Raw genomic sequence first — 15,973 nt, forward strand, 5'->3', positions numbered from 1 at the left:
TTGATAAATTGATACTGTTCGTTTCAACGATGGGGATTTATAGGGTATAAAAACTGACTGGTAAAAACATTTCTTACATTTTATTACACATTCGATGAAGTCTTAAATCATTCACGCAAAGACCTTTAGAATTTTAATGTTTTGTCTGAGATTGAAAGTCTAATACCTTTTCTTTTTACGCATGCGCGATGGAACAGCGGTCGGTACGAAAAAAGAAAACAAAGCAACTTTGAACAAGAAACTTTCAAAATAGAAAGAAACTTGGGCTGAGATGAGTAAGTATTATTTCAAAAAAATAACGGGTTATACTGTACGATTCTCACAGTTTACAATTGTTGGTTTTATATGTATTTCCCGGTACTTGCCGTGTTTATCACTCAATCCTAGCTCAGGCTATGCAGCTTAGTACTAGTAGAAGTATTTATTCACAATATAATTCACAGATCGAATACATTTTCCTCACCAGCCAACACAGTTAACAAATATCCACAAGTATCAGTCCTGCTCTCTCTGATGCGGGTAAATATACACATCAACTATTTAGAATATATGCATCAGGGTGTCAGATGTTTCTCAGATGGCAGAATAAAATTGAGAATGGTGTGTGTTTCGGGGGGGGGGGGGGGGGGGGGTACAGACACATAAAATGCCCCCTCCCCCTGTTTCACTGTTAATACCCAGTTTTTGTAGATGAGGTAAAATCAAGGCCCATTGACATATCATCTCCAAGAATAGTTGGCAATATTTATGATTAAGAAAGCACAACTGGGTAGTTATCTTGGGAATGGCTTTGGCAACACATTGCCTTGTCCAATTACATAAGATAAAATTGGAAAATATTGCAGTCGCAACACCTTACATATTTTGTCTTACTTGTCAAAAGTTTAATGACACATGCATCAGCATTGTGCAATTGATTTCCAAGGTACAATGCCACTTACGCAAATGCTGCATTCTCTGTGAAAAATTTGTTTCCACGCATTGAATGTTTTAACAAAAAATCCCTCGTTCCTCAATCGCTGTCCTACATACAGGACATTTAAACTGAACATTTAAACTATTTCCATGCAGTAATGTTCTCATTATTTTTGTGTAAAACATGAATCAACAGTTGTTATAACTGACCTGAATGTCTTGAATAGATTTAAAAAGTTTTTCATTAAAAAAATAAATAATTTATATGTGGACACGTTAGGTGGGGACTTGAAATATTATTATCAACATTATTATTATTATGTTTATAATTATTATGTTTATTTAGGACCAATGGCAGATTCAGTCAGAGAGTTGAAGGAAAACTGCCCTCCAGCTGTGCGACAGGGACACAGACCTAGACATTTCTGTGGTAGTTCTAAACCTTTGAGAGAATCAAACACAGGAGATATGCCAGTATTGAAGAGTACAGCCTCCAGATATGAAGAGGGGCAGTCATACCAACAAGCTAAGAGAGTGGAGAAAGAGGAGAAGGAAAACAGGCCCAGAAAACCATCAGGCAGAAAAACAAGACAGAAAACAAAACAATCAAATTTAGATTTTAAAATTTTTCATAATTATACACAGATGTCAGCACCATTCATGCAATCCAATAATATAAAAAAGATGAAGGTGCCTCAGAGGCCAATTTCAAAGACTTCAGATTATGTTCCAAAACCAGCAAACCATGACTTTATGCCAGCAAGTAGAGACCATATGATAAAACTACAGGGACCTCTGCCTAGGAATCTCCAAGGAAGCCCAGAATCTCAACTCTCAAACTGGACAGAGAGGAACCGTGGCACATGTACATCTGGTTACCATAGCGACACAGATACAGAAGCCATAGCAACCAGCAGTCAAGTTGATGATTGCAATGTAGCAACTGAAGTCATGGTAACTGCAAGTAATTTTACTGTGTCTCAAAGTGGTACAGACACAGAAACTGTGGTAACCAACAAAATGGACAGTTACCATAGAAACACATTTAAGAGAGCCATAACCACAGATAGAAAGGCTTGTTGCCAAGGTGATGCAACCATGGCAACCAAAAGGACAAATAGCCACTGTAGCAGTGGTGACATTCATGATTCTAGTAACAACATACAGCATTTGTCACCTTTGAGTAACATTAGCTCGACAATGTTTGTTTGTCACCGGAGTCCGTCTGGCCATCCTGTTCAAAGCAATGTTAGCGAACAAGCTAGTGTAGACTACAGAGGTAGTACCAGAGCTAGTGGGAGATCAACATTTGGCTGCAGACTATCCAGAGGGCAACAGACAGCTAAGACATCCCATATCAACTCTGATACCCACTCTGCATCAGGCTATAAGGTCTGTTGTAATTCTGGGTGACTTAATTTTTTTCTCTATATTAAAAAAAACATTGCAGTAGACCAATGCCACAGACAGAGAAGAGTTTTTACAGCTATTTTAGAGAAGGATATATTTATTCTTGCGATCCATTAAGCTCTGTCTTTTTATTCTGAAACTTTTTTCTTTGCCATCTTATCATGCCAGAAAGGAATTTATGGTAATCATTTTTTTTATGCATTAATAGTTTTCATACATACTTTGTCTACTAGACCAGTGATGTTGGGAGTGCTAGCGACAGTGTGACATTATATTGTCAGTCAGACAACACCCTCACAACAAAGGAATTAGAGACCCCCTACACTGCTGCCCCCTATTGTGAAAATGAGATGAATGAAGCAGAGAAAGTGCAACACTGGTTGAATGTCTCATCTTTTCAAACTGAGGTAAGTGCAATTTTATTGCTAAGCAATTATTTTTTTCTCAAAAAGGTGTCTAATTTCTTTCAATTTTGAAATTCAGATATTTGGACTTGTACTTATCTACTAGTATGTTCCTGCCAAATTTGTACTATACATGCAATATAGTTTTTGTAAAAAAAATATTAGAGTCAAAACTCAGCCTATAAGACGAAAGGAAAAGCCATAGAATGCCCCAAACATAATGAGATGGTATCAGCTGGTTGAGATGTCTTCTCTAACGCAATCCATTATTGCTAGAGTCAATATTTGCACCCAGAGCATGATGGCTCTGTTTGTTTTCATATCATGGCAGTTGAATTGCTATCTGACCCCTGTGCTTGCCATCTGCCCCAGGGAAGCAGGGTGCACTGTCATAGGTGGTTTATAAAAAGTAGGGGTCATGTTTTTATACGTGTCTGCTGTATAAAATATGGCAACAAAGAAAAAATTAAGGTTGTTTTCTCAATGGCAAACTTTTATGCCAACAATTTATCTGAAATTTTGGAGCTGGACATAAAAATTTGTAAAACAGTCACAAATTAGAAAAAAGAGGAGCAATATAAAGTTAAAACAGGCACAGAATTAATGTTGCACATACTTGTTGAAAACAATTTAAATGTGTCAGTTTGATCCCAATTTGTAGGTATTTTTGAATACTTTTTCTTTTTCGTAAAGCATGTGGTAACATTTGCTTCTTGTTAAAAGTGTTTACTTTTTCTTAGCATGAGAGAGCACTTTCAGAAATATTACAGTGAGACCATGGTTAATTAATTGTGTAGAATGTGATATAATGATGGGAGTATATTTGTTGTTTTAAAGTGTAATTTGCGGTGATGTTTGTTGTTGTAGTCAAGTCAAAGGTCGCTGTACTCTTCCATCAAAGGTTTCCACCTTTTTTTCTTTATTATATCTTGAAAAGAGTTTATTGTTTATTAAAGCCTTTCTTAGAAATGCTAGTAGATACTAAATTGTAAATATTGGATATTTAAATGAATGTGCAAGTGCTGCAGATAGCTTATTAATTGGAATAAAAATTAAAAGGTATAAATAGTATACAGTAACCATCTCCAGTTTTAACAAGCTCATATAGATTCTAATGATCATTTAATATAAAAGAAACTGATTGCTTATCCCACTGATGAAGTGCATTCTCCAAAGGAAAAATCATCAGGATTATTTATGTTAGTAAGAATACTGTCAAACTTCCCAGACAAAACACTGTAGCAGTCAATCTCTTGCACAGTCAATTGTGCCGAGACTGAAGAGTGTTTTTATAGGAAAAAATCCAAATAATGGAGAGAGCTATTTAAGATCAATTAAGCCCCAAGTGTGAATAGATTGAGAGGTAATAAAGGATAAAGTAACCATTTAGCGCACAATGGGTAATGATGTATTGATTGCGATTAGTGCTGTGTGTTGTGGGTATTGTGGTGCAGCGAGATGTTATGTTAGGCAGAAAGGAGGTCGTAGTGCTTCATTAGGCTTTACTTTATTACAGAGGTCCTCAAAGGAGTATGAACTTCTGTTTTATTTAGCATCGTGCCATTTGTGTTATTTCACCCTAAAGTCAGAGGTATCACATTGACCCGATCACTTGGTGCGATAAAAGATATTGGTAGAGACTGATGCAGATACAGTCAAGCATATTTTTTCCCCCCAAATACATGGTTTGTGAAAAAGGTTTTCATGGGTCTACAGTTTGGCAGCTTTTGACCCACCCTGTACGGAGGCAAGGCAAAGATCTTTGTTACCCTTCCTGAGTGTGCCAGTACATAGTGGATTATCAGGTGATTTGTAATGTCTTGACACCCTACAGAGCTCTGTCTGCATGTCTGCTGTCTAGTTATCAGGGAGCCAGGGATTTCACAGGTAAGCTGCATTGGGATATCCGTTAATGTTGGTATAACTGTTGCAGAGGGGGAGGGGGTCCAGGCCCGTAGCCAACAAATTCAAAAGGGGGGTTCTTTTTCTGAAAAAGTGGACCTTTTACAATGAAACTTACGTGTATGTAGATAAATTTTTACCCAAAATGGACCTTTTCCTGACAAAAGGGGCGGTTCTTTCAACCCTCCCCCCCCCTGGCTACTGGCCTGGGGTCCTTTTGAGGGTGCATTCATAAAATCCTACCCCTTTACAATACATTGCCCCAAAGTGGGTATTAAATCCTCCACTCTACCTGCCTTATTTAGAGGTATTATTTGACTTCTAAGGTGTTTTGGAAATTGTGGATCAGCATGGATGAAGTCTTATTAAACTTCATGACTGTTAGTTAGTGTAGCAAATAAAAGACAGGTGCTGCATGGTGGACTCCTACCTGTTTATCATAAGGTATAATCTTTCACCATGAATCAATATAATCTTTCACCAATATATATAAAGGTGAGGACTCCTTCACCACAGTTTGCTTTTTTTATGCATAAAAGGCTCAAAAAATAAGAATTTAAAGATTTTTTGAATTTTAGATGAATTTTTTTCAGTGGAATGAGCTTGGTGGTGAGGGTGTTATACATGTGGGAGACGAGCCGGGGGGGGGGGGGGGGGGGGGGGCGAGGTTGTCGCTCTTATGTGGTCAGTGACATAAGATGACAGTTAAGTTATCATCTCGTGTCAATAGATCATGTCTGCCCACTATCTGGAAACATAGCTCAAGTGGATGTTGTCCTCTGTTTTTGTTTGTGTTTAGAGTTTGCGAGATACGTTTCATGAGTTAAATCCATACAGCTGTCTTTCCCTCTCTGCTGGGGAGTCCCCAACTCAGTGGTTTATCTTATAAATTTGGTTGTTTGTATTTGTTTGCCTCTGTTGTCTTACAAGATCAGAAGCTGATAGCTCCTGAAAATTATGATAAAATTAGCGAACTAGGACTGAAAACTGGTCATCATTGGTTGAAACTGTTCAGTCCTAGTTCGCTACAGTTTTCATATTAGAACTGTAGTAACAAGTTTACAAAATTTCCGTGCATTATTTTGTCACCAAAAGTGTTGATATTGTTCACGTGTGTGTGCTTCAGTGTGAGAGAGTTTGTACATGCAGTCTTGGTCATACACTCAAAAAAGTCTCTAGCTTGATGTATGTAAAGACACACAATCCTACAGTTGCCATACTTTCATGTGTTCTGGTGTACTGCATGACAGTGTACATGTTGTGGAATATGCTACTTATATGTTCTGTCATCTGGCACATTCATTATTGAACTCAGTGGGTTTGTTTAAAAAGAGAGCAGATTAGAGCATTTCTGGCATTTTCACTTTTAGCAGACAGGTATTCTGTATTGATTTTATATGTACTTATTAAGGCTGAACACAGCTGTAATACGCAAGCGAAATATATATGTATAAAAAAAACGGGGAAAAATCAAGAAGAACACGCAGCTTATCACAGTTAGTTTGTAGCCAGCCAGGGTGTGTACATGTTGTTAACCATGCTACGCGTATCATGAAAATACTGTAGGAAGCGTGATGCATCATATGTTTTGAGCCCATTGTACATTACCTGTAGGTACATTACGTTGAAGATGTACATTTTTGTACACGCTCTGTGTACGTTGGTTAATACAAGTGCAGTGGGTAAGCCCTGATTTCAAACCACTCCATAATACAGTGTTGATACATGCCCCGTGCTCTACGTAGAGACATGCGGAGTGTGCGGGGGAGCATGTAGAAAGGGCAGTGGCAGGGTTATCTCTGCTTGCTTAACTGCTCAACTTAATGAAACTTTACGATTGCTCTGGATTAAGGGGATTATGGACGGGATGAGTCGTAACACGTTTGAGGCATGTGGTCGAGTATCTTCTTCATGTCCAAGTTGATAAGTTAAGAGACCCATTTTTGCTTTGGTCTTGATGGATTAAGGTAGCAATTTACTATCTAAGGCTGTATTCCCAGAGCTTTTAGATCGATCTATCCCCGCGGGGAGTCTCACTAGATTACTGTCATATAATCCGGCTTAAATGCCCGTCCCGTCTACTACAAGCTGTAAGGGGGTAATTGGTGTCCGCCCGGCTGACAGCTATTTAGCGTGAACCCCCAGGAAGTTAGGTCGATCTAAAGTAGATCGATCTAATCACTGGAAATGGGGTCTAAGCTGTCATGATGGTTAGGACGTGTGACTTGAAGGGGAAAAACTCAATACCACTGTTGTCCAACTCATCACTGTTGTAATTGATTTAAATCACTGACATAGATGGGGAACTCATTTTGTTTTCCAGTGTTAGTTTAAGGTCTACTGAGATAGTGATAGTAAAGTAACAAAATAAGCCTCCACTAGAGAACTCATTTTGTTTTCTAATGTCAGTAATCTTTAACAAGATCCGTGAAACAGTGATTGTGAAGAAGTGAAATGGCCCTCCACAGCTGGTCTGGTCATGTGGACTGAGTGGTACATTAGGGATGTCGCAGCTAACACATTCTACGATATCCAGTATTGGATAAGGCATAATATTCTGGGGTAGCGCTAACACTCACCAAATGCTAAAACTGACTTTAATTGCCTAAACAAAAATGGCCTGTTTTGTCTAATTTTAGTCAAATTAAAACCATTTGGATAACACATTAACAAAAGAGTGGTGATTTGGCTTAGTGAAGAAAATTGCTAGCGCTACCTCAGACTGTATTGATGTACCATCGGCTTCTTTTCAGGATTTTGGCAAAATTGCATGTTTATTTTTTATGGAAATTAGCATTTTTGTTAGAAATAAATGCTTAATTCCTATGTTTTGTTGAAGATTACAAATGATGTGACATAACAAATATCTGTAGAATTATATTTGTGTTTCTTTTAATTTTACGTCTTTAATTCCAAGTTGAATGAGATACAGTAACTGTCATCACTTGTTCTCTGCCACAAAAATATATATCTGATCAAAAATATGAAAAATATTTTACCCAGATGGGGAAAACTTAGCCTGCTTCTTTGTAGAACTTTCATTTTAGATGTGTATTATAGATGAAAATATTATTTTAAAGTTGCTTCAACTGTCAGCATTCATTGAACAATTCATCTTGCATGTCAGTATTATACATAACATTCAGCCTGATTTTTGTCAGTTAGCATGACTCTTTATGAAAGAACCTTGAAAATGAATATATAAAATATAAGGCCAAGCATATTTCCTCACTATCATTAAATCAAAAAAGCTTGTTATGTTACAAGAATTTTATAAATGAAGCAAACTATTTTGAAATATAGCAAAGAAAGCTACTTTAATATGTGTAGTAGAGGAATTTTGAAGAAAGTCAGGATTAAGCACAGAACGCAATCTTGACAAAACTGTAGCCCCTTTGCAGCTATATTTTTGTTATTGTGTCTTTCTAAGATGTGATCTAAAGCATGTTTTATTACTTTTCCTTGTCATTTCCATGGCAACCTTAGATATTGTTATGCAAGCGAACCTTGTCTTTTAAACAGTAATAACATGTCAGCTTGGTTCCCATGGCAACAGTGCATACTCGCACAGTATTATGTAAACGTCTCTTGTCAGGCAGAGAGATTAGAGGAGTTGTAAGCGGTTATTTGCAATTTTCTTTTCACTGATAACATTTTGAACCTATGTGGAAATGGTAGTTAGTTCACCAGATATCAGCTTTCTTTGGTTCCAATTTTCTCCAGTTTCCGATTTGAATTTGTTTGTCCTGTAATCGCTACTGGATTTAATTGGACTGCATTTTGGGGGTCGATTGGATTTCATTGAGATAAGGAAAAGCAGAGCTTGACTTTTATAAACGAAAAAGGAGAAAGAAAAGAAAGAAAATACATTCATTAAGTCAGTTTTGTTAGCTTGTCTTTATGAGTATGTGAACTTACTTCAAATTTGGACTTTTTTTCTTTAAGACCGCCTTTAAGAATATACCATACAAAAAAGGATTATTTCAAAAACTACACTCAGTGAACCCGGACTAAAACGAATAACTCTCGAGTTATAAATTTTTATTTTGTCAGATTCAGATAAGATATTGAGTCAGAGCTTATTCAGCAATGAATATATCAGTTCTTAAAATAGGAGCTGGCATTGAAACTTCTGACAGCTTGGAGACCTGAGTCAAGAGTCAAAGTCTTTAAGATGACAGGGAATGAATTGGGCTAAATTAAAGACTAGGATCAGGCTGGTGGTGGTGGGACTCAAATATATAGGATTGGATGTGATTGGAAGGACCATGATGAGAGAGAGAGAGAGAGAGAGAGAGAGAGAGAGAGAGAGAGATGAAAAACTGGGCTCTTCTTAAGAGAGAGGGCAGATGATGAATGAATGGAAAAAGAAAATAAAAGAGTAACACATTATTAGAGATAATATTGTGAAATGAATGTTTATATAGATATGTATGGAAAAAAGATACCCCCTTTAGTATATCCATACTGAAAGTCAGGATACCCCTTTTTGTATATCCATACTAAATGTCAGGATACCCCTTTTAGTATATCCATACTGAATGTTTGGATGCCCCTTTTAGTATATCCATACTGAATGAGAGCACAAAAAACAGCAAATGTAACAAAATAGTCAGCATGAAATTCTTAATAGCAGTCCAAGGCAGGTCAGAGGAGTCTGAGGTGACCCAGTGAGACCTGCTCATAGAACTTTAACCATTTGGCTGAGGTGAGTGGAAACTGCAAGAAACCTGAGAAAGGAAGGATTTTTTTCCTGGTGTTCAGAACAGTTTAATAAAGTAAATGTTTTAGTTTTGCTAAAAGGTAGTGCACTCTAATTGGCGGGTTGGAGTACACCTGTGCTCCGTATGCTGGCCTCTTCCTGAGGTCTCAGTTTGAGGGGGGGGGTACAAAAGAGACTGCTCGGGAAGACAGTGGAAAGATGAAAATATTGTCTTTGTTGAAAAAATATTTTTATAGTGATGTGTCTTTCAGACATGAACTTGAGGATAGGTCGAGTAAATACATAGTAACAAATTTATAGGGTTTAGTCAACCATCCTTTCTCTCCATACCCCCCCCCCCCCCACACCCACCCACCCACCCAAATGAAGAATAGCAGGGGTATTTTATTGGTTTCCATCCTGATTTGTTGTATTGGTCATAAAGTTAATGTAACTAGGCAGAGCAAATCCTTGTTGTATCCACTGCAGTACATTACCCTGACTCTGATAAAGGACTTTCTTTCCCTGACAGTGACGTGAATGAACTGGCTAACCGTTGTGGACTGAAGGATTTTCTCTAGAAACTCGGAGATTACAGGCCAGTCTCTATTGTAGATACTTCAGGGTATGTAAATAATCTTGTGAGTCTGAAAATGTGACAGTTACAAAGATTGGAATTTCATGGCTTTTGGATAATTAGTTTTTGTTGACTGGAAAGAGAAGATATGTGATTTAAAGGTACTGATTTAAAAGAACATTGGAATTTTATTGGAGACCCTATGAGGGGTAGGGTTTCTTCCTCTTTCAGTATTTTTTTTTTTTTTTGATATAGAGAAGACTGCATCAGAGATGTTTTAAAGCCATGGGAGCCTTTTTTGTATCAAATTAAAGCCATTTTCCTAATTGATAAGGATTATGTGACAATGATGCAATAAAAAAGACTTTGAACATTGAGACAGAACAAGTATGAAATGTTATGAGGTTAGATTTCATTCTATTTCAACACAAGAGAAGTGATATAACGCTTGAGCCTTTTTTCACTGGTGAACAAATACTTCATTCTTCTCTCAAAAGATTACATAGTGTATCAGTTTCTACACTGAATAATAATAATAGGAATTTTATTACTGATATTTTATATGTCTAAACTGAAGTCTAGTAGGAAAATGTCAAATGATTTGACAGTAGTTGATGTGAAAATAAAGCCATTTTAGTTTGAAGCAGATATCCTCTCCCCTGATCCAAAGATTATACGATGTGTCACATATATGGCATTGAAAGTCAAGAGTCTGGTGGAATTTGTTATATAGACTTGGTATTTTTAAGCTGTCTAGTCTGGAATATGTAATTTCAATAGTTCCAAGTTGTGACAAACTTTGACAAGAACTTTTATTCACACTGCCCTTACACAAGTCTGCAGTTCTTCTTTATCTGCTTGTGGGTGTTACCAAAAACATGTCTGTTTCTTTCTGTGATCAATAATATAATCTGCTTCAATAGATTAATGCATGAGTAGACCCGATGAATTTAAGTTTTTGTATGCTAAAATTAACTCTTTCTTCTGCCTTCTTCCATTTTGAACTGATGTAGTATCTCACTCAGATCAGGAATCTTAGTGTAGGCAATGTTGTTTTGGAGGTGAAATTCAGTGTCAATAAATTTGCTGCACTGTAAACTTGCCTCTGCTCTTTATGCTTCCTTCTGACATGCTCAATCCAGCAACCGACCAACAGTTCTTCTGAAAATTGAAAATATTGTTTAATAAGCTCTCAACGGATTATGCCAGCTCCGTCTCCGCAAATGACAATATCAACTGTGTTACATCACAGCCATTTGAAGTCAAACCTGATACTTTTAGAAATTGGCTCTCAACTTTTGCGTCATTGTTAATATCAGAAGGTCTTAACAGCTCACTGATAAAGGCGCTGGAACTTTTGTGTGGTTTATGGAGTAGGGGTTCTTAACTCATTACCCGAATCAATCAATTAATCCGGGATCAATTCAGAGGACGTCAAAGAGAAGAAAGGACAGGTAAAGTGACCGTTATAGGCAGCGCTAGATTGGAACAAGTCAGTGAGAAGTGCTGCTGTGTATTGTGACATTTTTTCAGCAGAACGACATCAGGGTTTACTTTCTTTTTGAACTGCTCATGTTTTCCAGCTGCATCTCAGGGTTTTTGCGCATTTGATTTCTGTGGACTTTTTCAGGGCTTGCTAAGTTATTTTTATTGGTCTTAATTTTTTTCATTTTCTCTCTTGGTTTGAGTTGACTGATGCTGGGCAGAATTTGAAAACTTGGTACTTAGTCCTAAGTCTGTCAGGATTGCCTGATCTTTGGATAACTTGGAGGCATTCACTGAGGATAAATCTCTTCAGCTTTTATTCAAGATAAATATGTTTACTTGGAGCGCAGGAAAGTTACTGGCAGTTTGTGTATCTGCATGGTAGGAGAAGCAAGCTGATACCACAGAACTCAGTGCAGTGAGAGAAGGTTGAAGATATTAGGATTTATTCAGATTAATTGGATTACTGTTCTTATTTTAGAGGTAAGTGGGGCACAGTAAAATTCACTCCTGGTAAAAATTGCTAAGCTCCCTGTTTATTTCATATTTTAGTTATTTATTTTTATGAATAATGATACACTTAAACGGACTATGATCAAGTTTTAATTAAACAGCTTTAGTTAAAATTGGATTTATAATAGTAATGGTATAAAAATTATAAAATTATGAAAAGAAAAAAGATAAAAAAATATGTTATATATTCTGGTAAGAGTGATCTCATCTTTTTCAAGTAAAAGATAAAGAGGATGCAATTTTTTTTCTTAGAAAATATTAAAGCTTTAATTTCTAGCCTAGAATCCCACAGTTCAGGGTCATAAGGTATTTGCAGATAAAAAGATACCCAGGATTAAAATGCAGTTCTAAAGACCTTAAATGTTATTATGGAAAACTTATTAAATGTGAGATGGAATTTATGATGAAATTGGATTTCTGGAATATATTGAAAATTTTTTCATCTCTAAAAATACCAAGATAACCAAACAAGGGACTTTATCTTAGATTATCCAGAGGTTCCCATATTTCTCTGATGATTTTAAACATGAGAAGGTGTTTAGTCACTCTGTTTTGATTAGCAGTTAATTGCTTTCTAAGATGTGATCTTTTCCACAGCAAAAATCAATAATGTGTACAGTGAGCATGTGAACACAACATTTTTTAGTATAAAAGAGGTTAAATAGGTGAAAATAAAAAGAATGAATAAATATAGATGAGGATTAATCAAATGATAGCTAAATCCGAAACAAAATAGTGATTTTTTTTTCAAACTTTCTTGTCGCTATAACATAAGCCATTTGCAACTTATTATTGCATTGGTGTGATGGGAAAATTATTGCTTGTGGCAGGTGAAATCTCTGACAAGACAAAAATCAATATTGCATGTAATGAGAGCTGTATTAGACCTCTGAGATGGCTGTTAGGAAGATACAAATAATGGGGAAATAAAGACCTCTAGAGTTAGGATTCATTTTCTAGCTGTAATGGAACTGGATGTGTGTGTGTGTGTGTGTGTGTGTGTGTGTGTGTGTGTGAATGGAGAAACACCATGCACTGATTTATTGTGGGGAAAAAAACATTGGGCAGAGACAGGGAAAGGATGTTTTAGCCAAAGAAAGTCAATGTTTAAGATAATTTTAGTGATTATTTGATGGAAAAGAATGGATCAAGTTAGAAAAGAACACCATTTACCTCCCATCAAATTTGATTAAAATCAGCTGATTTAAGAAAAGGCTGCCAAGTTATATAAACTCTTCCCATAGAGAAAGCCTTAACGAATTATTTAAGATATTATAGCAAAATTGAATAATTTAGTGTAAAATAACATAGAAAGAAGGAAAGTTTAAACCCTCAACACACTTTTGCCTAACTCCTCTTAAATATAAATAAAACCAACTGTAATTAAGGCAAAAGTAAACTTTGTTCGTAGCAGGCATGGTTCCAAGGTACAGCTAAAACAATAGCGCACTGCTGCCTCCTCTTTTATGGTGCATGACGCAATTCATGGGGCAAATATGTGTTAATGGTTCGCTGGTGCTCTGATATACAAAACAATATGTTGACAAGAGATATTCTGGAATAGTTCAGTGTTCAACAAGTGAAAATGTTGAAAATGTTTCCAAAGAAAAAGTGACAGGACGTAAAAAAATTGCCTGCCAGATGTGGTTTTTGGTTGATTGATTTACCAGGTTTTATGATATTTATAATTGTTGGCATTGAAGTTTTCAAATAAGAAATATACAACTTTTTCAAATAAAGATATAAACAGGACAAATTTTCATAGATTTAATGATTCTACACTATTAGTTCATTTTTCTGGTGAAAATAAAATGACAATATGTATTAAATTTAACTCTTCAAATTGTTATAATTCATCCCTAATTCCAAATGAAATTCTGTGCAAACGGTATGATATCATAGCATGTAGTCACTTTTAACTACCGGTTCAGTCAATCCAGAATTAAAGTTCATAATTACGGTAATCAACACAATTATCCCACCCTTACTGCTGCATAGTTCACCAGTTAAAAACAAGGAAAAAAAGGTGCAAAGGTTTACCATTCAAAACACAAGCCAAATGCTATCAGCATCAATTCATGTTTCTAATGCGGAAAACCTCAACAACTCCACTCTTTGCATCTTGGACGCGTTGGAATGTCCCGCGACTCCCGCACCTGTAACGAGGCAGCACGCGAGCGTCACTTGATGGTCTTGAATGGGGCGTTATCTCCAGAGTTTACAGTGCTGATTGGCAGGCTTAATCCCCAGATCAACTCAAACTTGATTTTTAAATAGACATAACAGCTCCGAGCTGTGCGAAGTCAGAAGATTGGCTTGGGACTTGGTTTGGAGTGATTTGAAAGTAAGATAGTGAGTTAATTGGATTTTTTTTTCTTCAAGTTTATCAGTTTATGGTTGTATTTATATTGCCAGTGTGTATAGTATTATATTTACATTGCCAGTACATGTACATTTAAAAGAATATGTGTCCTTAAATGTTGAACATGGTGGATAGCGTGATGCTTTTTGCAGTGTTTACTTCATGAAATCAGTTTTAAATTGGCTCTGATAAAGGATAGGCTAAATAACCATAATACTACCATTTTTTTCACAAGGGAATTTGAAACCACAGAGTTGAACAGGTTTGTCATTTGAGTTTTGGCAATGGTAGCATATTGTTATTTGTTTAATTAAAGCTTTGTTGTAGATTATTCCTTCCAGTGCTCACATAGATATATTTGAAGAAGTTGATATTATAAGTGTCTGGCTAATATTGTCCACATAATCCCTAAAGCTACTTAAGGCGCGTCCACACTAGGTGTAACTGAGACTGGAAGCAGGTTAAAAGTCATCTGGAGACTGGAAGGCTCAACATACACTCAGTGGAAGGTGATGTCATTTAGTCTCCTTTAAGTCTAAGCTTGTCCTGATAGGAACACGATATTTCTAATAACATTTCAGCGATATTCGTATTAGGTCAGCCTTTACCAAGTTACCTTTTACAAGGTAGATACTGATGTGTGTTCCAGTATATTTAACCAAACATGTTTTGCTTTGTTGAAAGGTGTGTTCAGACAAGGAATATGGAAAATCGACAGTGAAACTAACTTGCAACATTTGTTGACTTTATTAGGGGAGACCCCATTAGATGGTAGAAATTTTAATCCTAGATTAATCAGTTGGGGTCACTGATATTAGTCAGAACTTAACTCTCACCTGCTCACATATTTGATGTGTTCAAATAGAACAAGATTTTCTTAGTATCAGTGTTTTGATGGACACCAATATTTCTACTCTTGAAACAAGTTAATTTATGTAAATAAAAGTTGTAAATGACTTGTAACATTCTGTAGGATTTTTCCAGTTGAGATTATTGATGTGCTAATGGGTCTCAGATTCCATTCCGTCATCACCTAGAACACAAACCATGCCACCTGAGGAAACCAAAAATTTCCTTAAAGCCCTGAGCTTAATTTGCCGTGTTGAGAAACTTTAATTCTGTAGCTTTGTTCTGAAATTAAAACATTTGTCAGAACTGTTTTATTTGAGTTATTTAGCAGATTCCAGAATTGCACAATGATCCTTAGATTGTTCATCTGTCATTTTTATTAATAGTTTTATGATTATTGTTAGTGTTTTTATTCAAATATTGAAAAACTGGATCTTCACTGAGTTTTACTGATGACTTATTGCTGAGAGATCACTGAATGATAAATATTTAGTTACCCTTTAAATGTCATAAATATGTTCCACCAGGTTTTGGATATAAAACTTTTCCTTTTTGAAAATAGTCTATTTTTGATATCTAGAGTATTTTTGGCTCAATGGAAAAGTAGGGCTTATAGTAAAAAAATACTTTATCCCAATCAGCCAAGGTGACTGAGTTATTCCAAGCAAATGAAACATGTTATAGCTGTTTTTGTAATTTGTCATTGATCTGTTAAAGGATTTGTTATTGACTGAAAGAATGTATATGACAGGGAGAACTCGGAACAGAGGGCAAGGTTGACATGTCAGCTTGGGGTTTGTCCCCTCTGGTAGGTAATCCATAGACATTGCCTTGGTCTGTCACCGTCACCCCGA

At 36.2% G+C, this 15,973-nt stretch overlaps 1 protein-coding gene across 5 annotated transcripts in view; it reads left to right on the forward strand.

Annotated features, from left to right (window-relative positions):
* Positions 1–134: 134 nt before the first annotated feature.
* Positions 135–15,973, forward strand: part of LOC106162489 (uncharacterized) — a 57,595-nt gene continuing 41,756 nt past the window's right edge. For 2 of the 5 annotated variants that reach the window (XM_086996288.1, XM_086996290.1), the window contains exons 1-3: positions 135–275; positions 1,262–2,307; positions 2,559–2,732. In XM_086996288.1, the coding sequence (XP_086852414.1) occupies positions 272–275; positions 1,262–2,307; positions 2,559–2,732 (1,224 nt within the window). In that variant the 5' untranslated portion in view covers positions 135–271. Of the gene's footprint in view, positions 276–1,261; positions 2,308–2,558; positions 2,733–4,312; positions 4,617–14,078; positions 14,253–15,973 lie in introns of those variants that run through there. The other 3 variants (XM_086996291.1, XM_086996295.1, XM_086996293.1) reach the window with 3 other exon arrangements.

The sequence above is a fragment of the Lingula anatina genome, chromosome 9 (genome assembly GCF_051362555.1).
Source record: "Lingula anatina isolate TDL-2025a chromosome 9, LinAna3.0, whole genome shotgun sequence".
Taxonomy (NCBI): domain Eukaryota; kingdom Metazoa; phylum Brachiopoda; class Lingulata; order Lingulida; family Lingulidae; genus Lingula; species Lingula anatina.